At 39.2% G+C, this 25,474-nt stretch overlaps 1 protein-coding gene across 2 annotated transcripts in view; it reads right to left on the minus strand.

The window, feature by feature from the left end:
* The window catches only part of LOC127380600 (ethanolaminephosphotransferase 1-like), a 55,715-nt gene that overhangs the window by 16,736 nt on the left and 13,505 nt on the right, over positions 1-25,474 (minus strand). Inside the window, exons 2-6 of one of the 2 annotated variants that reach the window (XM_051609813.1) lie at positions 23,530-23,598; positions 17,640-17,748; positions 15,456-15,530; positions 9,837-10,105; positions 3,488-3,596 (exon numbers count right to left, since the gene is read on the minus strand). In XM_051609813.1, coding sequence (XP_051465773.1) covers positions 3,488-3,596; positions 9,837-10,105; positions 15,456-15,530; positions 17,640-17,748; positions 23,530-23,598 — 631 coding nt within the window. Of the gene's footprint in view, positions 1-3,487; positions 3,597-9,836; positions 10,106-15,455; positions 15,531-17,639; positions 17,749-20,791; positions 20,805-23,529; positions 23,599-25,474 lie in introns of those variants that run through there. The other variant, XM_051609814.1, reaches the window with a different exon arrangement.

Below are 25,474 nucleotides of genomic sequence, written 5' to 3' on the forward strand. Positions count from 1 at the left end.
CAAATAGGTTGAAAAAAATTTCTTGTAAGTTTCAAGGAAATTAACAGCTAGGTAGAGGAAAACAGACATCTAAAACTCTCCAGTGAGGGAAGGATTGCAGCCTGAACTCAAGTTTTATTAGACATTATAATACCTATCACATAAAGAGTTAGTATGAATGTCCCGAGAATGAGAAATGCTTCATTCAGAACATGCACCTACTACAGGTCATTTAATTGCAATCTGAGACAGAAACCATCATCAATTAGTAATGCTGCTCCCTGAACCACTAATTTTTACCTGTCAGTGAAAATCTTCTTATGAAGTCTACAGCATCATTTGTGGTACTAGACTTTATGTGGGGAATTTACTGTTTAAAAGTGCTTATTGTAAATATTTTATATTGTTCTCAACCTGATAGCACAGTGACAGGGAATGCCATACACTCGGGAGACCCTGGAGGGGTGAAAATAAGTTATAGCTCTCAGCCCAGTGCTGCCCTTTGAAGGAACCCTAGTTAGCCAGAAAATACTATAGGACAATTGTGGTTACATCCCAAGGGAGCTTTTGGAGTGTCATCCACAGGAGCCTGCCTGAGAGCAGAGGTAATTAGTTCCAGCTGAGCACACAGGCACATAACTTAAGAAAGGTCTGGCTCCTTTCATGCTAGGAGAGAAAAGGCAGTTCTGTCTAGAAGCCAGGACAACATGCTTTGGAAACAGGAGAATGGCCTTGCTCGTTTGTTTTGGTGTTCAACTAGGTGTGTGTTTTGGAGCTGCAAGATGGAACTGCATTCACTGCCTGTGAAAAACTACGGGTTTCTGTTCACTGGGTAGCTAAAAAATTCCCATAAAATACGATGCAGAAGTTTCTCTGCTTCACAGGGGAGTCCTTTTAAGGTCACTGTTCAGCAGCCTGACACTTGGCCTTCCTACAGGTGTTCACAGTGTGCTAGACAGTTCCCAGGGACATACGTAAAGCTCTCTCTTGAGAGGCTTTCCTAAGACATCTAATCTAAACACCGGGATTGCTGCACTTTTATGTGTATCTTTGTGTGTTCTGGCACCTGATAAAAATTCCATTATTTTCAGTGAGTGCGTGTCACCTGGTGATACCACAGCTTCCTCTGAGGAGGTGCTGTTGCAGGGTTCATCCCTAGGTTAAACATGGGCTATTTTCTCTTTTTTCCCCACAGTAACTCCAGGAAAGACATCTGAAAAACTCCACTTTTGTGCATCCCATTTGGATTTCTTCCCACTGCAGAAGGTACTAGCTAAAGCCCAGCTGCTCTTGGAGAAGTGATGGCTCAGCAGCTGAACTCCTGTTGTGTGCAGAACAGTAAAAGCACGAAACAACATGCAAACCTCTGCCAAGTATTGATGGAGCAGCTACAGGTTCATTGTTAAAAGGACCACTAGTGACTACTAAATGCCATCAGATGGTTAAGGACAGCCAGTTACAGTTTAATGGCTCCTCTCAGGGTCCTGGGAAACTAACTCATAAAAAGCACCAGAGGCCTACTACATCCCTTTGTTTTTTAACTAGCCACAAAGGCATTTAACTGAGCATGCCAGACAGTGGGAGCCCTGATACAAGTGGATCTGGCTGAGCAAGACACACTTGCTTCAGCCTCTCTAAGGGAAAGAATAATTTAATCTTCCCGACCACTCAGCCCTTGGTATAGGTTAGACCGACACTTTTTTTCTGCTGTCACGGCTTGCAATTTACTCCAAGTTTCTACAAACTTTATACATCCATATTCACTGCCACAGGTTATCCAATGATAATAACCTTAATCATTATTGCTGAGTGGAGATTCAAACCTGTGGTGAAATGGCAGTGCTTGCTGGATCAGCAGGATCCTCAGTGGAAGGATTCTACTTTTTTAATATTTAAATTTAGTGCCTGTTTTGAAGAGATGTACTAATTTTTTAATAGTCAACAAAGATAATTTATTCCATTCTTTAACCTCATATTTAACTATAATTAAGCTGCAAAAGTTGGCCTGTTAATGACATTGTGGATATTGTGCAATAAAGTTTTTAAAGAAATCTTCTGACTGACTCTTATGTATGCCTAATCTGGCTGGGACCATGATGGGACAAATACTCAATTGTTTCCTCACAGATCCATTCATGCAAGTGTTCCACATGAGTCAGAAGCAGTACCTCTTTCCAATGCTTTCCAATGGAATAGTCCATCAAACCTCGCTTTACAGCTGGTATTGGTAGAGCATGAAAAAGGGATCTTGCTTCTGCAGATTTGATGACTTTGATATTCTTCCCTATAACAAACCTTCCTAACAGATTGAACAGTTTGAATTAAACCTTCTCCCATGACTTCCCAAGCCCAAGGGAAGCCATTGGTGCACTCACTGAACAGGCTGCCACGTCCTTTAGTGACAGGAACAAATGCAGCGACGTGGGCAGCACCAGCCAGGCACTTTTCCATGGACTAGCCCACACCAGTGCCTAAGGCCAACACGGGCCCAACCTGCTGCCTCTGGGAGAGCCAGCACCCCTCTCCAGGACTTGCTGGGCTCCTTGGAGAATGTGTCACTCCTCACACCTCACTGCCCTGCAGCCACCAGAGGGCGTTTTATAGCCAAGATAAACTAAGCTATTCCAAGCTGTAACTTCTGCCAAGCCGAGTAATTCTATCACTGCTGAACAGGCAGCTGCTTCTTTTTGCCTCGTCCTTCCTTTCTTTTCCTCAGAGTGCCCGAAACAGACCTGACCAACACAAACCAACCAAAAAAAATCCAACACAACACTTGTACAATCTTGGTCACAGACGGTAAGTTTTATACTCTGGGTAAATCTCAAAGGACGGTCAAAAACAAAGTCCTGGTACACGCTGCTCACAGAAGCACAGCCTGAACGGAGGGTCCTTTCCAAACTGGAAACTGGGAAGCATGGCTGAGGCTGGAGCCAGTACCTCCATGGGAAAGGATGATGAGAACACATCTTTCTGCAGTGGATTCAGAAGTCCCCAAAAAATGCTCAGACAGTTCCTAGTTAAGTGTCGGCACTGGGTGGGCACCTATATCCAAGCCCTCCATTTGGCTCAAGTTCTGAAGACATTTCTTGGCCTGTAGGTCTAGGCTCTGTATGTCAAATACTTGTTTTGGTGCCCACTTCTCATCGTTTGTACTTTCACATAAAAATCCCTAAAATCTATATGCTGATTGCTTCTCCTTTCAAGCAACACATCAAAGCCATTTCACAAACACACATTTTTTATGAAGACTACCATGTTATTAACTTATTACAATGTAATTGTTATTGTTCTCAGTCTAGCTATAGCAGCTGAAAAAAGTTCTATGCTTATTTCAAACTACACTGACAGTATCTTTCAAAGTTTTCCAATATTAATAAGCTCTATTCATCTGGGTTTTGGACTAGCCAACACTTAGAAAGAGAAAAAACAAATTATGAAAGAAATAAAAGAAATATATAATAAAAATAATTTAAAAACAGTACAGTTTTCCACAGATCTGGACACTTACCTATAAGCAAGATTACTAATACATCTGTGATGTAATAACCGAACAGGAAAGGCTTCTGCCAGACTTCCACACCAACAGTACCAGTGAGCAGATATGCTGCAATTAATACCTATTAGAAAAAGGATAAAGCATTTTCAATCCTTAACTTCTAAAGTCACAAAATTTTGCTTATCATCATAGTACCAAGGCAAAAAAAAAAAAAAAAAAAAAAAAAAAAAAAGCTATTTTCCTCCTGTCTCTACTTGACTTACCCTGTCATCCCAAAACAATTACTTCTAAGCAGTGAAGCAGCTTTCAGGGTCATCAACACAATTTTTTAAAACATATGAAGTACAGTAAGCAAGCAACTCCCCTGCTAGTGTGTGCATCTGTTTGCATGTGGTAAGTGTTAGTGACACACCCTTTCAAAACACCCAACTTCTAAATCCCTTCCTAAAGCCCAGTCTCCCCACTGCAAATACACTTTCGTGTATTCATATGTAGACTTCAGAAATAGCAAATGGGATTATTTTTGCAGTACAGCCCCCTGAACTCATCACATCAGAGTAACTAAAAAGGGGGGGGAAAAAATCTAAGCTCACCTGAAATACAAAAAAAAATATATATAAATTGAATGTGAAGAAACAAAAGGAAGGGGCGGGAGCTGAAGTCTTCCTTGATTTTCAATTCATCTGACAGATTCATTACAGGACACAAAAAGAAACAGTCAAACGTCATTAGGAATAAAAGGACTCAAAGAAAAGACTAATGAGTCACTCGCCTGAGTGCCACCAGTTTCAGCAGAGATGTAAATATGTACTCTCACTTCAGAGTGAATTTTGTGACCCAGCTGAGGTCAGAAAGCTTAACACAGTCAGAACCCGATAGCTGCTACTTCAATGCCTTTTGCACCCATCACCTGCAGCAGCACCGCCTACAATCGATGGCACAAATTGTTGAAGTTCTACCCTTTTCATTTTGTGTAACGTGCAAGCGCAGTACGGAACGTGTTGCAGTGGTTGCCAAGCCCTTGAGCCCACCTCCTCAAGGGACCCCCCTCTCCTTTGAAACCCATTTCCTGGCTTAGCCCAGGACACCCACCGGTGCAGCCCCTTCTACTGCTGGCAGCCAAGCTCGTACACAAGAGCTGCTGCCCCACTTTTTCTCTTGGCTAGTTCGTTTTCAGCTGTTCAGTCCTGCTATGGGACTCATAAGGAGCTGTCTGCTTCATGCTGCATGTCTCAACCTCCTGAACTATTCTAGACTTAGTTTAAGAATTAATTGCAAACATACACTTTAGCTCTAAATCAAAACGACTATGTTAATGATAATGCCATTCAGAAGACTACATATTCATGTATCTGTTCCCAGGTAACAGACAGTAACTTTCATTTTTCCTGTGCAATACAGCTTCTCATTCTGGGATGACAAATATTTTCCATCTTCACTTACAGGATAGATTTTACTATTTTTGTTTTAGTTTCTTTTTAATTTTTTTTAATACTCCTTTTTTACTAATATAATTTACCACTATGCTTTTTCTTCATTTTTATCTTCCATAAACGTATTTCATAGAATCACAGAATAACTGAGGTTGGAAAAGACCTTTAACATCATCGAGTCTAACTGTAAACCTAACACTGCCAATTCCACCCGTCTTCTAAATCAGATTAATTGCTTTAATTTACAAATACTCTGAAAATATCTTTTCTAAGTAACAGGCTACTTAAGATCACAGATGAGCTGCAGAACAACGATGTGCATTAAACTCCCTATTACACCTAGACACCCCTTTCTTTGACTTCACTTACTTCTGTAATCTAATTTCAAGATTCTTGCCCTATCACTATGTGAGTTTTAAAGACTGGCTTGAATGGGGCATTGAAGAATTGAATGTTTTAATCACCCCTGTAAGAACAAGCAGCACAACAGATCTGCAACGGGGAAGAGCAGGCACTCCTATGAAAGTTATGTATCGGGCCATTGAAGACAGTGAGCCATTTGGTCTAAATGAAGGACACGTATAGTAGTTTTTGCAACCAACTACAACAGAGCTATTTGGTTTTCTGAAGAAATTGCATTATGTTATCCATAAGACATGATAACGGACTCCCGGCCCCTTCGAAGTCAGTGGCAAAACTCCAGCTGGCTTTGCTGGAGCTTGAATATGCCCTCACACATTGAATTCAGAACTGACATTTTTGGCAAGTGATAGAAGAGGAACTTCAGTATTATCCATTACTACAGTCAGTACATTTTGGCAGTGCAGTCATGAGTATCACTGTCAGATGTCAGCACACCTCTAGGCGTTATCTATGAGGAAGATGAGTACTTATACAGACAACAATCTGAAAATACACAGTGTTAATTTGTAGGCCCTTTGACATGGCTGACCAGCAGGACAGCCAGCTTCTAACCACGGGCTCCCTATTTTGTCACAAGTCTGTAAATCACAGCAACATAGTCACCTTTGTCCTCTGTCAATTCATAGTATTACTTCTTTAATGTGGCATTAGGAAAATTCTCCAGAACCATAAGGTAGTATAATTTCTCAAAATCTCCTAGCTTCTCCTAGCTTCTAGCCTTTTAACTGTTCTCTGAAGTATTTGATTTTTTAAAATCACCATCTCTTTCATGTCTTTCCACTCATGCAAGTGTAAGTTTTGTGATTAAAGTATGCTAGATGGTGTGTGTGTGCATATATTTTCTTTTTTCTCAATAATGCTTCACCATTTCTGTTTTATACACAGGAAAAGTCCATATGAACTGTATTTCAGCACGAGTTTTGTAAACTGCTTCTCAAAAGAAAACCTGGTATATGACATCCAAAAAACCACTTCCCCTGTTCTGATTGAAAGGAAGGAGAAAAGTAAATTCTACAATGTTTAAGTTACTACATGGATCATATATTTCATTTATTTGGAGTTTCAAGGCAGGCAGAGTGTTATCCCTGAGAGCCTAGGTGGGACCATCCAAAGCCATTGGGCAGAAATAGCTGGAAAAGCATCTCAAACCTCAGACCTGGGGCTTATGGTCCAAGCATCCATGCCTGCAGGCATGCCTATATATAGGATTTCTGGACATCCTCCCCTTCATGGGGGTAGGGCTGGGCCAAAAAGATATGCCTGTTACCTTTCACACTGGTTAATTATGCTTTTGCGCTTTTTTGCAGCTTGCCCTCTTGACTGGGAAGAGTGAGGGAAAGGAGTGTGGAACCACCTGGGTCACTCCAGCTCTCACACAGCTCTTATTTTCACTTTTAAACTTTCATTTAAGAATACAAAAGGTACCTCCCTGTTACATTTAAGGAAGCCCTGATATAAGCAGACGTATCACTACCTCCTGTTGAGGAAAAAAATAATATTTTGTTCCCCTACTATGAACTCAACTTGTCTCTTCTCTAAGAAACTTAATATGCAGGTATTATCTTTCTTCAGTTGGGCTTGTAACAAGATGTATGCAAGAACACAGCAAGGGTTTATTTAGGCTTCTCTGTAGCCCATGCCTTCTGGGAGTTTGTGCTTAGTTAGAAGTGCATTAAAATTGTCTGGATGAGAGGATGTAAAGAGGCTCCTCTCCCTGCATCTTTTTCTGCCCACAGAAGACTCAGCAGTAGGTAACTCCTTGTAGTGGAGGGAGGGTGGAGGAAGAGTTTTCACTGTTGCAGATGCCTTGACTCCTTGACTCCAGATTTACAAACATATCAGTCCTCTGACCAAGCATCTCTCAGACACATTACAGCCACTTTTCAAGTTTACACACCACCGTTTCCTATAAATCACTCCCTGCTGTAATCAAAGCTAACTGGAGTGCCAATTACAGCTCAGCTAGCACAATTAGGTTACCAATTCTGACGAGTCATCACGCTGCAGAAAAATGTGACCTGCATAAGTGCCACAAATTTCTCTATTTATAATGAGGCTTTTTTTTTTTTCATGAGGAACAGCAGCTCTTTCCATACCCCAGTTAACATGGAGCCAGTGAGCCGGCTGTCTGTGTTTACACACAGCAAAACTGACTCAGCAGCAGTGACCTGGGAGCTACGTGCCAGTTATCATTAAGGTCAACAGCTATCTATTTGCACACTTCTACTAATTACTGAATTTCCTGAGCTTTGTGGTGATAACGAAGTCCAAAGTTCCTGGCTACCATAAATTTCAAAAGCAGAAGCCCACCCAAATGTCTGACATGCCAGTGCTACTGCATCATGTTGCTGGGGGAATTATTGAAGACAGAGCAGAGAGGCACGCTCATGCAGCAATCCAGCTAGGAAAGCCATGGATGAAACAGTCAACTAAGTGCTGAGAATTATTCTGAAAGCAGCTTGTGAGTGCTCCCACCCTCTCTGCCTTTGAATATGACTGGGAATATCTGGCAAAGAAGTGTGTGTGGGGTGGTGCTAACCAGCAAGAAGAACATGACCTTTCTTACCATCAATCACTTGCTAGTGTTCTCAGTATCCTCTCCGCCAAGTTGCTGGAGGTGAAGAGCTACCTTTAATAGTGCACACATTGTATGAAATTTGTAGGGAAATTACCTAGGCTAGTTAGCACAGCTGGGAAAAAAAAGTGATGTACTTTCTGGTATGCGTGAAATGTAGTCTGGACTAATGTAAAAAATGCTACCTGGAGCTAGAAATCCTGTCTTGTTTTTGTTCACAGGCAATCGTACCTACAAAAGCTAATTTTTAGAGACAGGAAAATTGACATACAGACATTTCAATACTACACTTTTCCACTGCTGTCAACAACTGTCCTATATAGCATCAAAAAATCCTTACATGTATATGCTGATCATTTTGACTGTAGGCAAACAATCACAGAAGCTACTAAAAAGGAAGCACGCAGGACAGCAATTCAGCATCAGAGAGGAATGAGAAACAGCACTTGTTAGCACCTTGCATCCAAGCTAATCAAAGCAGTTTACAGACTTCACTGAAATTCAGCCTCACCACAAATCTGTCAGTCAGGGGAATGTTATTACCATTATTTCCCAGATGTGAAAGCAGTGACAGAGGCACAGGTCATTAAAAGGCACTGACAGAGTTAACAGTACTGCTCCGCTAGCTGACACCCACTCCCATATCTAACCACTAATACAGTTGGGATGCTGTAGTAATCCAAATGAGCTTTCTAAACATTCACATGTACATCTACAGGGATCATCTGAGCAACAAGTGACATTGCTTTGAACATAGCTATTCCTCTCTTGCTGGAAGAACTTCACTAAGAAGCCTTACGCAGACAGGGATGAAACTTGCGGACCAGCTGTTTGCCTAATGTCTTAGTGCCGAGCCAACTTCTTCTCCCACAACCTATTTTCTAGGGGACAAAACAGATGCACCACAGCTGGACCACCATCTCTGAGTTGTTCTCAAACCACTGGATTCTGATTATGTTTACAGCAATACATCTGCAGCCATTAATTCAAATACTATATTTCCATTAAAACACATATTTGAATATTTGTCAAACTTCTTTTCAATTACGTGTATTTGGCTGTACCTTTCATCTCATGCTAGTAACAGGAAGCTCAGAAGACTGGGACTGTGGTCTTCAGGCTGTAAGAGCCTGGCTATCTAGGAAACAGATAAGCCAGCCCAGAAATCCCAGAGCTGGGGCCTTGGCAGTGCAGTGAGCTTGTTACTGCTACTACTCATTTGTGCAATGAAGCCACCACTCACCATGGTGCCCTGGTCATGTTTCTGAAGAGGTCCACCACAAGGTAGGGCTGTAAGCCAATCAGGAACTTAGCTAAGGACTGGCTGTGGGCTGATAACATAATTCACATTACTGAATGCCCTTCCCAAAGAGGAAACCCCAACCTGTATTTTTTTAAAGAGTAAAACTCATGTGACAACAGTTCATGCTCGCTGTATAGGCACAATGCTATATCCATTACCATGTATGATGTAGAGGTGGTAGAACTGAGAAGGTCTATAATTATTGGTCTAGTATTGTGTAGTTTCTTGGACTAATTCACATCCTGCTTCAGATCCTAGTGTTGGTGGGAAAATTGCTTACGGCTTCAGATAGCATAACAATTTTTGTTAATACCACAAATCAAATGCAGCTAAATGACATTCTCATGGGCACTATTTGACTGCTTGGCTCACTGAAAGCCTTTTTATTCCTGCAAGGCAATGAATCTCTGATGCTGACAATTTGCTAGGGAGTGTTCCTTCTTTGCAAATGCGGGAAATATTTCTGAATTACTTTTAGGGTTATGCTATTTCACATTCAAAATCTTGGCAAAATACATTTGCCTTGAGCTCTGTTTTTCTATTCCTGTAATATTATGAAAACATTAAAAAAACCCAACAACAACAAAAAAAAAAAACAAAACTGAAACAGGAATGATAAATACTTACCACTTGGCTTATATCATATCCCCAAGGAAGAAAAAGAACTCCTGTGTTGTATTTCTCCCAGTGTGAACACATAAAGTTAAACAAGACAATGCTTAAATATATATACATTGTATATACAGAAACTCCAGTCTTCCCATTGTCACGGGAACAGACAGAAAAAAAAGAAAGCACAAAAATGGAAGTAGCCCAGCTATCCAGCCCATGGTCAAATAATTCTCCCAGAGGAGTACTGGACTGAGTCCTTCGAGCATGTTTCCCATCTATGGAGTCTAGAAGGATTGGGAAAGGAAAAGAAATAAAGAATTAGAGCACAAAAAAAGGAGTAACTTTCTTCACATTGACTTCACTACCGCCATATATAACATATGGGAAAAATACACTGAAGACAGCAAACTGAAGCACAAGAGTCCCTTCAATACCAACATGTTAGTGTTGCTCATAAAATATTTGCCTCAGTTATCAAGTAATTTTTCTGTCCTCACCTCAGCTATTATACTAAATGCCATGCTCCTTACAAGCTTTAGAAAGATACTAACAATTATTTGTCCCCAGTGGTCTTTAAACACTTTTGTGTCAGTCCCTGCAGCTTCTCAATGAAAATGCTGATAAGGGTCCATAGAGTTTGCTGCCTGTGTGTTGGTGTTGTGGACCCTCTGAGACTTCAGACTGCTTGTGGGGTAGATACACTAAAGCATTTAGGTTGCCTGATGCTAAATGCCTCAATGACTAACAGTTACATGGCAGCCTCAAGGAGCAAATTCCACAAAATGCATTTGGGTGTGTGCCTACATAAAGATATTTTAGAGTCTTTCTGTTGAAGTCTTAGGATACAGGAATCAGCAGTGTGGTGGCTAGGAAGGCAAATGGAATTCTGGTGTATATCAGGAATAGTGTGGCCAGCAGGAGCAGGGATGCAATTGTCCCACTGTACTCAGCATTGGTGAGGCCACAGCTCAAGTACTGTATGCAGTTTTGGACCACCCACTACAAGAAGGACACTGAGGTTCTGGAGTGTGTCCAAAGAAGATGGTGAAGGGTCTAGAGCACAAGTCTTATGAGGAGTGGCTGAGGGAATGGGGGTTGTTCAGTCTGGAGAAAAGGAGAATGAGGGGAGATCTCATTGCTCTGTACAACTACCTGAATGGAGGTTGTAGGAAGGTGGGTGTCCATCTCTTCTCCCAAGTAACAAGAGATAGAACAAGAGGAAATGGCTTTAAGTTGCGCTAGGGGAGGTTTAGATTGGATATTAGGAAAAAATTTCTTCACCAAAAGGGTTGTCAGGCACTGGAACAGGCTGCCTGGGGAAGTGATGGAGTCACCATCCCTGGAGGTGTTTAAAAGATCACAGAATCACAGAATCTTAGGGGTTGGAAGGGACTTCAAAAGATCATCTAGTCCAATCCCCCTGCCAGAGCAGGGCCACCTAGAGCACATCACACAGGAACCTGTCCAGGAGGGTTATGAATGTCTCCAGCAAAGGAGACTCCACAACCTCTCTGGGCAGCCTGTTCCAGTGCTCTGTCACTCTCACAGTAAAGAAGTTTTACTGATGTTTAATTGGAATCTGCTATGTTCCTTGTCCTATCACTGGACATCACTGAAAAAAGCCTGGCTCCATCCTCCTGACACTCGCCCTTAACATAATTGTAAACATTGATGAGGTCACCCCTTAGGCTCCTCTTCTCCAAGCTAAAGAGACCCAGCTCCCTCAGCCTTTCCTCAGAAGGGAGATGTTCCACTCCCTTAATCATCTTTGTGGCTCTGTGCTGGACTCTTTCAAGCAGTTCCCTGTCCTTCTTGAACTGAGGGGCCCAGAACTGGACACAAAATTCCAGATGCGGCCTCACCAAGGCAGAATAGAGGGGGAGGAGAACCTCTCTTGACCTACTAACCACACCCTTTCTAATGCACCCCAGATGTGCAGATGTAGCAGTTAAGGATGTGGTGTAGTGGTGGACTTAGCAGTGTTAGGTTTATGGTTGGACTTGATGACCGTAAGGGTCTCTTCCAAACTAAATGGTTCTATGATTCTAGGAATACTTTACTGTTAAGGTGAGTTATGTGCTGATCACTTCAATACTTGAAAGTGCTTGAAAGATGCCCAAACACTGCACTGGATCTAAGGATGCAGCTGGACAATATATTTTGAGTCGATCCAAAAGTTCACAGCTGGTGAAAAGACAGCAAACATTACATTTTCTTCTGTATCACAGAACAGAGTTGTCACTGTGAATGCTACAAAAAGCAAGGGAGATGGCATAAGTGAAATCAGAGAGCAGGAAGGGGGTCTAGCAGCTGTAACCTTTCTTAGCTGTATTATCAAACCATACCCTTAGTTTCTTCTCTGAGACAGTGCTGGTGAGAAATAGAAATCTCTTATTCTCAAAGTTAAGTGTAAATACACAGGATGAACCCCTCAGGAAAAAGTACACAGAACAAAACTTACTGAGTATTTATTGCTATTCTGAATCTCAAAATAACACGGACAATTTTCTTCTTTTTCATGTTACTTGGAAGGTACTATACCTAAATAGCATTAGTAACCCAAAACTGACTAGAGATACAACTCAGCAGAGTGAGACTGAAGACTCCACAGCTGCTATAGATCGTATGCTACTTACTTCTCCAGATTATTTGGCAGCACTCTTGAGTTTTGTTTAACGTAAATATACTTCAGGGATCTAAACCAGGAAAACATGGGATTTCATTTTCTGCAGATTTTAGACTATCTCCCAACTGTAGTACCTAAACAGCTGTAAGATGTTCTCCACTCAAATAGAAATCTCTTGAGATAGTTCTTACTAAAAATTAAAGATCTCATAGAAGATTTCAAATATGGTTTACCCCCTTCTAGAGCTGCATTTTCTCTCCATTAACACTGCCATTGAATTGCCAGCATCTTACTGAAAATGCAGAAAGAAAAACATGTGTATAAGCTTGAGGTTACTTTAATAGTGTTGTTATTAATGTAGAAACTCTTTAGTCTATTTTAGATGCTTCTGAGACTTAACTAGCAAACAGGCATGTAAACAACTCTAAACAGTATATGGGCTTTCATATTTCCAGAACATCTATCCCAAATCAGAGTGAATTCAGTTACAGGGGTAATTCTTCTTTAATGAGAATGAGAGAAGATTGGTCTTTTCACTCATAAACAATTTTACATTGTCACAAAATAGTATTCACATTAGCTACTAAAATATGTACATCAATGAATGAGTGGGTTTCATTTTGTAGAAATGTTTTACTAAGAAGTGTGAGGCTTATAATGGTGTCATGAAATACAGTACTCTAATTATAAAAGACATTGGGAAAATTGCAGGAACTGTATAACACATATGTAAAACTGGATTTTCACAAAACTTTACCCACATTCTCCATGTGGTTTCACTAGCTTTTTAAGAGACTGAAAGTATTTTCTGGTCTAGGTTTCTGTTTGAAATAATTCACACCAACACTGGTGTATGTTCAATAGTGGACATATGCTTTCCAACACTCCCACTGCTTTAGAATTTTTGTATTATGATTTTGTCTCATAAAGGTTCATAAATCTTCAGTTTTACTGAAGTATATGTAACTTTTAAACAGTGGAATTCAAAATAACAGCAAAGAATATTCCACTCTACAGGAAGGGAAAAGATACCAAGCCACCTTAACAAAGAGGGAAAAAGAACAGCACGCTAGGGAATTTGGAGGGAGTAATTGTGTCATTAAAAAGAAGCTGAGGGAGATTAAAGCTGCATATTTGGTTACTTATTACAGCTCTTTGCAGTATTCCAATGGGAAAACTGGCCATACAGAATTAAATCTGAGACTAAATACTTCATGAAGTGGCTTGGACAGCAGGCACAAAAATCTACATATACATCAGTTCGATTTAGCTTTGACTGTTAGCACCATATTCCTTGTCTTCCAAGTATTACGAACTACAGGCCTCACTGGCAAATCTACATTAAGAACCTCAGAAGCTGAATTTCCAATTAGTTATCTTGGGTGCCATACACTAACAGCTCCAATATGTAATTCTTATTTATGAAACAATAGACACTTCATTAAATTCCCTACAATTACATAAATGGTTTTCACAAAAGAAACTGGTGCTTCTGCTAATGATTACAGAGAGCTGTTAAGAGAAATCTGATGGGTAGTCAGCTTCAAGGGACAGTTGCCCCCGTGATTTCTATGGTACAACCAAGGAGAAATCCTGCACAAAATAATTTTGGCAAAAACTCACCACTGAACAGAAATGGCACGGCATTCACAATGCAGAGGGAGATGTTTGCACAAGGAGATACACCCAGATTAATCAAGATGGCTCTACATGCATGGGTCTGATACCAAAAGTGGCCAGCACCTTTGCACAACACTGCAGTGTACATCTATAACACATTTATACCTCGTCTGGGTATCTTAAGTATGGCACAAGAATGTATGGCTACACTCTACAATACAGGGCCCTGTAAGAACCAGCTCTGAAGGAGACCATATGCTTACACAGCACCATGCAGTCCATATAGATATGCTGCCTCACGGTCCCCTAAAAAAAAAAGTGCTCTGTTGCACCGTGCTGTGGAGAGACTAGTTTGGAATGAGTTAGCTTTGGAAGAGAAAGCAAGAAAGCCATGCCAATGTCTCACTGCCAGGTCTGCATTGGTTCAGGTCTATGTCTTCACAACACCTTACAGCAAGATCAAACTTACCTAAAATACAGTCATGGTAGGATATAAAAAGTAAATACAGAACATGAAACTGAAAATGAGGTAATGGTGTTATGGGAGAAAAAAACCCAACACAGGAAAAAAACAAACAAACAAACCAACGAACAAACAAAAAAAAACCTTCATCTCCATAGAGATGAAGGCTCAGGCCCATTACCACATTCATACCATAGAATCATAGAATGGTTTTGGCTGGACCTTAAAGATCACCTAGTTCCAAAACCCCTGTCATGGGCAGGGACACCCCCCACTAGACCAGGTTGTTCAAAGTCCCATCCAGTCTGGTCTTGAACATTTCCAGGGAGGGGGCAGCCACAACTCCTCTGGGCATCCTCTGCCAGTGTCTCACCACCCTCACAGGAAATAATTTATTCCTAATATCTAATCTAAATCTACCCTCTTCCCATTTAAAACCAATACCCGTTGTCCTATCACTACATGCCCATCTCTCCTGACACACACCATAAGCACTGAAGTGCCTAACAGGTTAAAAAGCAATGTTACATTCATTTTTCTTTTTCTCTGTTTTGCCCTTTATTTTCCACATCTTTGGAAGCACCCTCTGCTAATGCCAGTTTTGCAGACAAAGATTTTTATAAAACCCAACAACTGCTGCTGTGGAAGAATTCCCATTGTTGCTATGAAACAATTTAAACTTTCAAGAGAGGTAAGAGCAACAGTCATTTAACCTCTAATACATAATTTAAAATTCTGATGTATGGGAGGGGTTCAGTTCTCTGGATTTTTTTGGGGGGAGGGGGGTTTAATCTCAGATAATTGTTTTGGAGTGAGATCAGTAATTTATCCACTACACGTCTTCATCTCAAGATCAGCACTAGTCAGCTAATAGATAGAATTATATGAATATGTCAGATGTGTAAATTATTTCATTGTACATTACCTAAAGCGTAAGCACAAAAGGTGGTAAAAGCACTGAACAGCCACACCCAGGTGGGAACAAGTCCAGGACTGGTACCTGAAATAAATCAGGTAGTGAGTCAGTGTAACAGTGGTTAACATCAAAGACATCCACCAAGATATGCAGATATATATATATGAACACACTGCCACTGATCAGCACACTACATCAAACAGATTGAGATATTTGGGTTTTGACCTGCAAAAAATGTAGGTCATCAGTGAGTTCTACCAAAGGAGCAATGAGCGGGCTTGAATATGCTTATACTGTAAAGGAGAGAAATGAGAGTTTTTTGGTCCTGAAATGACTAATATTTCACAAAATAATGAGTAACTAGGCAAAAAATTTCCCAGGCCATGGGAAAAATACTCATCAACAAATTAGTTAAGGTTTATGTAATGTCTAAATATTAGAAAATGTAGTTGTTCAAGCATGGTTATTAGCACCATTATGGGTTTTGTATAGCACTTCTACCATACAGATCTGAACAGCAAATTTTTGTCCTTAGGCCAGGACAGATATTAGCACCTTTTTTTTTTTTTTCCCCCTTAAAAAGAAGGAAATTAATCTGAAAAAGAAAGCTGAATTGGGCAGAACTCAAGAGTTCTATTATTGCTCGGATGATCACAATAACCCACGGTTATTGTTGCTCTTTTAAAGAAATCAATCCTTCTCCCAAAGAGAATTCTCTTTAAATTAAACATAATCCAATAAGGGCTCTGCCAGCACTAGGAACAACTGCATCTGCAAAGCCATCTCAGGTTTCTGTCATTTGGCAACAAACACAGGGAACACTTGCACAGAGGGATGTGTCCTTGCTGAACAGGGAGCTGCCAGTACCTAAAGCAGTGCCCCGACCACCTTTGCCTCAGTGCCTCATCTTGCCACTCTGAAAGGAAAGATGGCAATTCCTGACTCCTAGCTGCAAATTTTCAAACTGTAGAATGAAAACCAGCTGTCCAGGAAATTAAGTCTTTTATTTCTGATCCTAAGTATGGGGTTGATATATGATACTCAAAAGGCTCATTAGGTTGCACGAACGTTTTCAATCAATTGAGAAATGGTGGGCACAGTTCTTGTGTGGAATCGAGAATAGGCTTGCATATAGAAACTCAGCTCTAACAGGCTTAACCACCATTTCAAACATCTTCAGGTTCAGTGTGTATCTATCAGGAATGTGTCAAAATAAAATTATCCCATTAAAAGATCTTTGCTGGATGCTCTTTTACTGCAGAACTTAGTAAGTAACAGCTGCATCAATTAAAAAAAAAAAAAAACAACAACAAAACCACAAGTGTTTGATAATTACACATCAAACAGGACATGCTGGTCCTGAAAACTTAACGCTCACACAGGATTATTTTTGAACCAAAACTGCTAAAAAGTATCCCTGCTTCTAAAATTGTGATATATGTACCAACAGCTCATGCCAAATGTTACCTCCTGAATCTAACCACAGGCTTAAAAAAATCCAGCTGTAATTGTTTCAGGAAATAAAAGTGTTAAGTCACCTCCAAAATGTCTACTTGAAATAAAAGCAAATCTTTTTCTATATTGATCACCTGGAAGATGCCTATTACTTACTGTAGGCTGAGCTGGTCTGAAAAGTTCGAAACTGAGCGTGCCCTGTGCTCAGAGTCATTCAGCTCAAAAAAGCTTTGACTTGGTCTGCTATGAGGTGCAACAGGGACTTGGACTTAGAAAGCAAAAATTTAAAGAGGCAGTTGTTTAAAAACTGTTTCTTCTTTGTCTAGAAGCAGTCTCGGATGGAAGGGTATGGAGTAATGAAAGGGGAATTAACTCATTCAGGCATGGATTTAGGTATTGGGAAATGTGAAACCAATGAAAATGTTATGAAGAACATTAGGGTGCTCTTTGGCTGTGCATTTAAATCCTGGCATACACTTCAAATAAAATGAGGTATTATCAGAGACTTCAAGTAGCACACGCTGAAATCCATATTTGTGGATGAAATTAAATAAACTTTTCCAATAAAATTACCCACATTTATAATGCCATGTGCAATGTCAGATCCTCCTATATATGGACATGGAGCCTCATTAACAGGAGTGGAAGATGCGGGTATTTGATACTTCCCTGTAACCCTCAGAAGCATTAACTAAGCAGCTCTGTAATTCTGAAAAATTACAACATGAGGATATTTACCTGAGGCGGTGTAATCCCAGTCATAAAAAGATATTAGAAAGTAATTAACTAAAATCATGACAAATCCAGAGAAGGTTAACAGGTTGGGAGCAATCCACAAAGGCACTATCTGTTAAAAAAAGAAAGAAAAAAAATCTAAGAAAATATCATATTTCAAATTATAAGTCCTATTTTAATTTAATATTGTGTATTTTTTATTAGGAAAGGAGAAGTCTGAATATGACATCAGCAACGTTCAGCTTTGTGCATATTTTCTCATTTTCAAGTTATAATAAACACAGTTTAAACTTCTGAAATTTACTGTCAAATGTAACCCTTTTGCCTGATCTTTAGAAATGCTCTAAAATGTCATTTTTAAATGCCATATTACATACGTTACACACTATCCTTATAATCCCAGTCACGAAGGAAAGCTTCCTGTGATTTTGTGTATCTCAGCTGAAAGAAGACTGCAGCTCCACAGTGTGGTAATTCAGCATCCACGTGGCAGATATTTTTAAGCACTTTATTCCCACACTAAAATAAGGAAATTTCCTCTTCTAATATGGCAATAATTTCCATCTTAAAACATCAAGAAAATCACACACTGAGATTCCAAAAATCTCTTGTGAGAAGCAGCTCCCCACTTCTTTGGATACTCACATTTCTGCAGGGTCTCTCTCTTTAGCCATAAATTATAAACACTCCATTACTTCATTTTCCTTTGTAGAGTGCTGAAAAGGACTCTCTCTCTTCACCTAAGCCTCTAAATCTTTGCCCCTTTAACCATTCTCTGTTATTCATCCCCAGTAGCGTAACACTCTTCCCAAGTAACACAGTTTCTCCAAAATATTTCCTGAAATAGGGTACACAGCTTCCTACATAATTTTTATACAGAATTTATCTGCAGAAATACCAAACAGCAACCACTACTGTCACTCAAACATAGTATCAGTACATTCAAAATATAAAAATATTGGAGGCTTATAACCTTTGGAGTGTCTAAGGACTGTAAATGTATGCAAAGTACTTCAGTCTTATAAAATATTACAAAATAATATTAAAGAAAAATAAGTTAATTCATTGCAGGTAGTAATAATAGTTTTGAAATAAAATGTTTTAATGGCTTTAGACTAGCTAGATTAACAGACAGATAAATACATATTAATTTATGTACAGCTTTGCATTTCCTCTACCGTATGACTACATAAAAAATTTGCATATGAAACTTGAACACTTGGACTGATTAATTATCCTGATTAAATAATGTTTTTCTACTACAGAACAATTAATAATATTCAGGAGAAACAGTGCAACTGATAATGCACAGAGTAAACATTCAAAAATCACATGAAAATTCCTGAATATTTTCCGGTTATATTCTTTAGATGTTTTCTTTAATAACATTGAGGAAGATATTAAATCTGTTTGTTGCCTTCCTTATGACCAGGATCTTATCACTCATTTTAAAATACTGTCTGTCAGCTCTTACAGTATTTAAAACACATCATGGAATGAATACAGATACAAGAAAAAAAAAAATAAACCTACCTATCACTTGAGTCTTCAAAAGCCCAATTCTAAATCCCTAAGAACAAGAGGCAGCAAGTGTTCCCTGAAGCTGCTTTGGGAGAACACCTCAAGGAGGAATCCCTTCACTGCACAGCCCCCTCTTCTTGCATTGCCTGCATGCTCAGCATGCAGTGACCGTGGCACATCTCCTGCTTTTGCTACCTGGGGATGCAGAAACCTTGTAAGATTGAGGCTGGGTATGAATCTCCTGCTGTGGAATTTATCTGATGGCTTCAACCTTACGTGAAGCAAGAAGGATGGATGCTGAAGAAATTTTAGATTGGTCTAAAGCATAGATCGAAATAGTGCATTAGGACAACCTGTGGATCAACCTTTTACATGGATTCACAGATGCCAACACATTTATTGTTTTAAAATGATGGATTTTTCAGGTATGATTCATAAGAATTGTTGACTATTAAATAAAGTGGGCCACCATAAATGAATGATTTCTAGCTAGGCTCAGCACTTTAAATACTCAGAATATCATTATTAGGTTATTACAGGAAATTATTTATGCTTACACAGTGCAAATCTGAACGCATTATTTTAGCCCACTTTTTTGCTAACATCATGTATTTTAAGAAGGAAACCAGCCAAGTATGTTGCTATATTGGCAGTCCCTTTGGCTAGTAGAGACACCATAAAACACAGTCACAAGAGACCTATCCTTAGGAAAACAGAGCCTCTCCTGCAGTTAAAACCCCTAAGCATACTCTTTTGATCCTTATCAAAGCTAGTTTGTCTAGGTATTTTGAATGTATACCAGTTGCAAAATCCCTTTTGTTACATTTAATGCCCCTTATTCTTTTGGTCAGCATTGCACTACCATCATTACCTATTTCACAATTCAAAAATTACAGAGCGTTAAAGATTTAGCTTCTTACACATGTTGGAAAAATACAGCCTGAATTTACTAGTATCCTGTTGAAGGCAACCTTTATTATCTGAGCAACAGACTGGACAAGTCTAATACACCAATGAGCTACATGCCCAATATAACTGGAGGTGCCACTGGGGACAATCACTTCTGCTCTCTGGCAAAACCATCTGTGGGAAACACTTCTTCTTCCTCACACAAGTCTAAACAAAATGCCTTTTAAGCCAGCAAAGCCCTTCTGCTTGTTATTCCCAGCTAACAGACCAAAACCAGGCCTGCTGCTCAAGGACAAATGACAGCAAGACAGATGTGGTATAAGGCAGGAAGGCTGGGCAACAAGTGATGCATTGCCCTGCTAGTTACTGCCCTAACCTGGGGCTCACGGGTGCCAACCGGCTTTGGACAGTGACACTGACTGGACAGGGGGTCACTGGGGTATAAAAGGTGGCAAGTTCAGTAGGTGAAAAGGGGAGACCTGCTTTATTGTAAAATACAAATCTTGATTAAAGGCAAAAGGATAGAGCATTGATTTAATTGAAGACAAAACTCCATGATCAGAAGAGTTTTAAAAAACAGGTAGAGAAAGTTAATTGTTAATCTGTAGTTTCATATATGTGTTACTTTAGTTTCATACAAGGTAAAAAAGCTGCCACAGATAGGAGTATCTCAGAGTATTTCAAGCCCATTATAGAAACCTACAGAAACAGGCATGCAACGTTACCCTTCACTTTCTGCTTTAGCACCAGATTCCACATGTTTCTGAAGCACATACATCCAAAAAATCACACTCAACTGACACAGGCACAGGATACTGTACATAAGATGTCCTTGGAAGAGGAAAGGGAGGAAGGTAATGCTCAGAATTTCTAACTTTAGTGCAAAAATTCTTTGCTTTCTTAGCACCCTCACTACAGATAAACGAGCTTGGTTATGACAACATGTTTTCAGTTCTTGTATATGCCAACATCCCAGCTCATAAATCCCCACAACTTCTCCTAAGTCAGGCTCTTCTTAATTTCTCCTAACGTAAGAAATACATCTTACAATAAATGATAAAGTCTCATAACATAAGAAACACATCTCCCAATTTAATATTACAAAATACAGAGGAACTTGTGTTGAAATTAGGACTAAACGGAAATATTAAAGGTCAGACCCAAATCCCAAGCCTCTGTTCTCACAGATTTTTTATTTTTTTTGCTTAGCTCTGTAAATTTTAGGTTGTTTTGGTTTTGGTTTTTTTTTAATAAAAGAAATTTTAAAATCCTCTAGAATCTTGTAAATAGTCCCTGGGGAATAATTCTTTCCACCAGATTATAAACTAAATTATAATTTTTTCACATCTGCAAATGGATGTATGAGGATATCTGAACTGAGAGAAATTACTTCTCCCAGTCATCAAGAAGCACACTTGCATTGCTCAATTTTGAACAAACATACTAGATGCAATGTTTCTAATTAAAAATTATCCCAGCTTTACTATATTTCCCTATTGCAACGCACTAAATAGAAATAAGGCGATGCATTGTAAAATTTAAATTCAATATTATATTCTAGATGACAGAATACTATAGTCTAGGGCACCCACATAGCCTAGTTACAATGCTTACAACAGTTCTAATCTACAAAAAAATCAATACAAGTAAAAGCATTCAAATTTTCTCCTTCTAAAATTAAGACTTGATCACATTTATTACAATGCCACTGTCTTACTTATACTTCGAGAGAAAAAAAAGTATTTTTGGGTGAACAAATGAGCAGAATTTTCTTGGACTAAGTTTGGGATAACAGTTAGTCTCACACATGGTTTCAGTATCTACCCAGGAACAAAGCCATTTTAAGCAATTTCCAGTCCTACTAATATTTTACAAATGTTAAATTTTGGCCAGTAAGTTTGGTGGTCTCCCAGTTCTCATTTTTATCTCTAGGAGCCAACCAGGATGACTCTCCTGCAATCTCCATTACATACTACTTTCCTCTCTGCAGCTGTGCAGTTCCAGCTTCTCTGCAGGACTCTGATTTGACCTGGCAGTATCTTTTAATGTTAGAAAGACTGCTGCTACAAAAGCTGAGAGAAATATAATTTCACTTTAAATCCTTGTGATACATCACTGCGAATCACCCTGTAATGCTCTTGCACCAGAAGGCAAAGCAGAACATTCACTGCTGTATCTTCAGGGTTCAAATCAAACCAAATGATGAAGTACAGACAGCACCTATATTTTTTAATAGGATCTATCATCCTGTGCTACATGGGAACAGTCAAGAATGTTGATTTTCTTCTGGGAAAACCCTCCAACCATTAGATGGATTTATCTCCAAAGGAAGTCCTTTGCTGATAAAACACTCCCTTCAGTTTGATTGCAGATGAATACCCATGGATCTCCTAAACCAAAGTGCAAGTGAACAGTAAGCCTCTGCTCATTTCCCCTGACAGACTCCAGAGTGTTGGGACTGCTGTTCTGCCATATTGTTTTCCCCAATATCATGATGGGAATGAAAATAGAGTTGCTGAACTGAATTTTTAAATTCAGTTTCACATCTTTGAATTACTTTTCTCTCACACCATGTTCGGAGTTTCTTTTTAATTCATAAATGAGGTCATCTAAACACTTTCACAAAATTACATTGAGATTATGAACAAGACATTATGCGTCTCCTGCTGTAACAAGCATAAGTAATACCTGAATTATAGATCCCAAAGATGGCAGACCTGACAGCACTCTGACCATGTACATCCTTTTTTTCTTTGTTCAAAGGTTTGTTTTTCAAGTCTGTCCCAGTCTAAAGATTTCCTCTAAAGAGGCAGATGCAGAAGTCATTGCTTCCTCTGAGATCAATAAAGTTCATATTTATTTGAGATACAGCCTTTTTTTTTTTTTTCCCCAACAACAGCTAAACTAATTGTGAGTGATCTTTATTTTTAAGAACTGCAGCTCATCATGCATTCAAGAGATGCCATCTTCCAGTCATTATGGTGATCATGGTAACCGCTCTCATTTTCAGCTGCTTAGAGAACCGCCTCGCTCCCTCGAGCAAGTGCCCTTGGGAGAAAATGAGACAGCACTTGCATAAAATCATGTGCACCGCACAGAGATAAAACCATGCTGTTGTTAGGTGGCATATGCTGCACAAAAATAATTTGTGCTAAGTAAACCCTTCAATGTCTGCTAAGCTGTTTAATGAAAGATGTAATAATGAAAGATGTAAAAAGAGATGGAGGAAAAAAAATAATAAAATAGATCTTGGTTTTCTACCAAAAAAAACCACCTCAAAATCCAAACATAAGCACCATAAAAATAGCTACATATCCTGTAACATTTGTTTTCTTTTAAACAGATGTCTTAATTTCAGCTCTATTAATCAATAAATATTTCTAAATGGAAATAAATGCTATACTTTAAAAAAAATTCTTACATCATCATGTGATATTTCTATTAAAAAAAAAAAAATTCTTACCTTAATAATTTTGTTCCAGATGGGTTGCATAATATACACAGATAAAGGATTTGTATCCACAGCACTGTACTGTGAGGAAAACAAACAAACACGTTATGCAAAAGACCAAACAATGCACATTTTTCCTTCACTGCATATCCTTCAGCATCGGAGAACAATCACTCTGAGTGTGACTGGTGTAAATTTATTTTATTCTGATGATTATTCATACAGTTTTAATTTAATTTAAAAGCAGTGGCCTGGTTTACAATTACCTTGTTAGGAACTCTATGTACTACCACAAAGATTTAGGCTGATGAAATGGTAAACGGTTCTGTCTAATTCTTTTAAATTCTTATTCATTCTACAGGTTATCCTATGAGACTCTGCCTTTGTACCTTATTTTGGATTTAATACCTTTATTTGCACTCCCAGTGATGCATACTCAGAGCAGCAGTGCATTGCTAATATGTAGAATAGATAGTGCATACAGAATATAATCGTAAGTAGAATATTATCTCGCAGAGAGACACAGCTTTTCACAGAATCACAGAATCATCAAGTTTGGAAAAGACCTTCAAGATCATCAAAAGTCCAGCCATCCACCCTACAGCCCCTAACCATTAAACCATCTCCCAAAACACCGTGTCCACCCATTATTATAACACCTTCAAGGATGGTGCCTCCACCACCTCCCTGGGCAGCCTGTTCCAATGCCTCACCACTCCTTCTGTGAATAAATGTTTCCTAATATCCAATCTGAACCTCCCCTGGCACAACTTGGCCCCTTTTCCTCTTGTCGTATCGCTGGTCACTAGGGAGAAGAGGCCAACATCTGCCTCACCAAACCCTCCTCTCTGGTAGTTCTAGAGAGCAATGAGGTCTCCTTTCAGCCTCCTCTTCTCCAGGCTGAGCAGCCCCAGCTCCCTCAGCCTCTCCTCATACCGCCAGTTCTTAAGACCCCTAATCAGCTTAATAAACATAGTAAACCACTTGCATTTGCATTATGCTAATTAATTTAAGGTGATGTTATTATAAAAATAAGCTCTAACATAGCACAATTCTTAACCACAATGAAATTTCCCTGTTGGGCAGACAGTAAAAATATTATGTGTTTTATAAATATTTCTTGCTCCCAGGAGAAAAAAAAGGAAAAGGAATCTCATTTAATTAAAATTATTTTTATATAGAAAATATAAGATAGTATATAGGGATTATATAACTTACATATTTTATTAAATGGAAAATATACAAGATTATATTATTTTCCAACATATCTCTATATAATAGACACAAACATAAGGCATGGTCAGCTTTTTGTTTGCTTCACAGTTCCCAAAGTCAAGCGCCAAAAAAGTAGAACTATTACAGCTTCTGCCACCTAAAAACATTTCAAGACCTGTCACTCTTAATCCTGCTCATTCCTATATCTGTGGCTGAAGTGTGGTCCTCTGCGCAGGGAAGGAACATTCAGCAGATGTGCAGAAGAATGGAAACTTGCTCTTCCCTCATCAGTAATCTGTTTCAGCCAGACCAAAGGACACATCCATGGAAAAAACATTCTGCTAGTTTTCATGGCAAAAATAAAACCTGACAAATAAAATCTGCTACAGAGTTTAACACTGCTTTGCTCTGCTTCCAAGAAGCTACTAAACTCCAGGCTATGAAATCCTCAGGAGTTTAATGTTCGTGACTGCTCAGAAAAGCAAATTACTGAGTAACATCCTCACATTAGGATCCATGAACATGAATGTGAGAATGCACTGAAACTGATGTAAAAAAAAAGTACTGCCATTTGCTATTGCATAATTCTGTCCTTTTTCTGTTAAAAGACAGAATTGAAGGATAAGGCTCTTGGAGGTTTTTAAGTGCAAGGCTGCTACAAGTGCTAAGCACTTTCCAGAAAACACTTTCTGCACTATAAAAGGGATCTTGATTATCCTTACACAAAGAAGAAGGGCTTGGA

The sequence above is a fragment of the Apus apus genome, chromosome 2 (assembly GCF_020740795.1).
Source record: "Apus apus isolate bApuApu2 chromosome 2, bApuApu2.pri.cur, whole genome shotgun sequence".
NCBI classification, from domain to species: Eukaryota; Metazoa; Chordata; class Aves; order Apodiformes; family Apodidae; genus Apus; species Apus apus.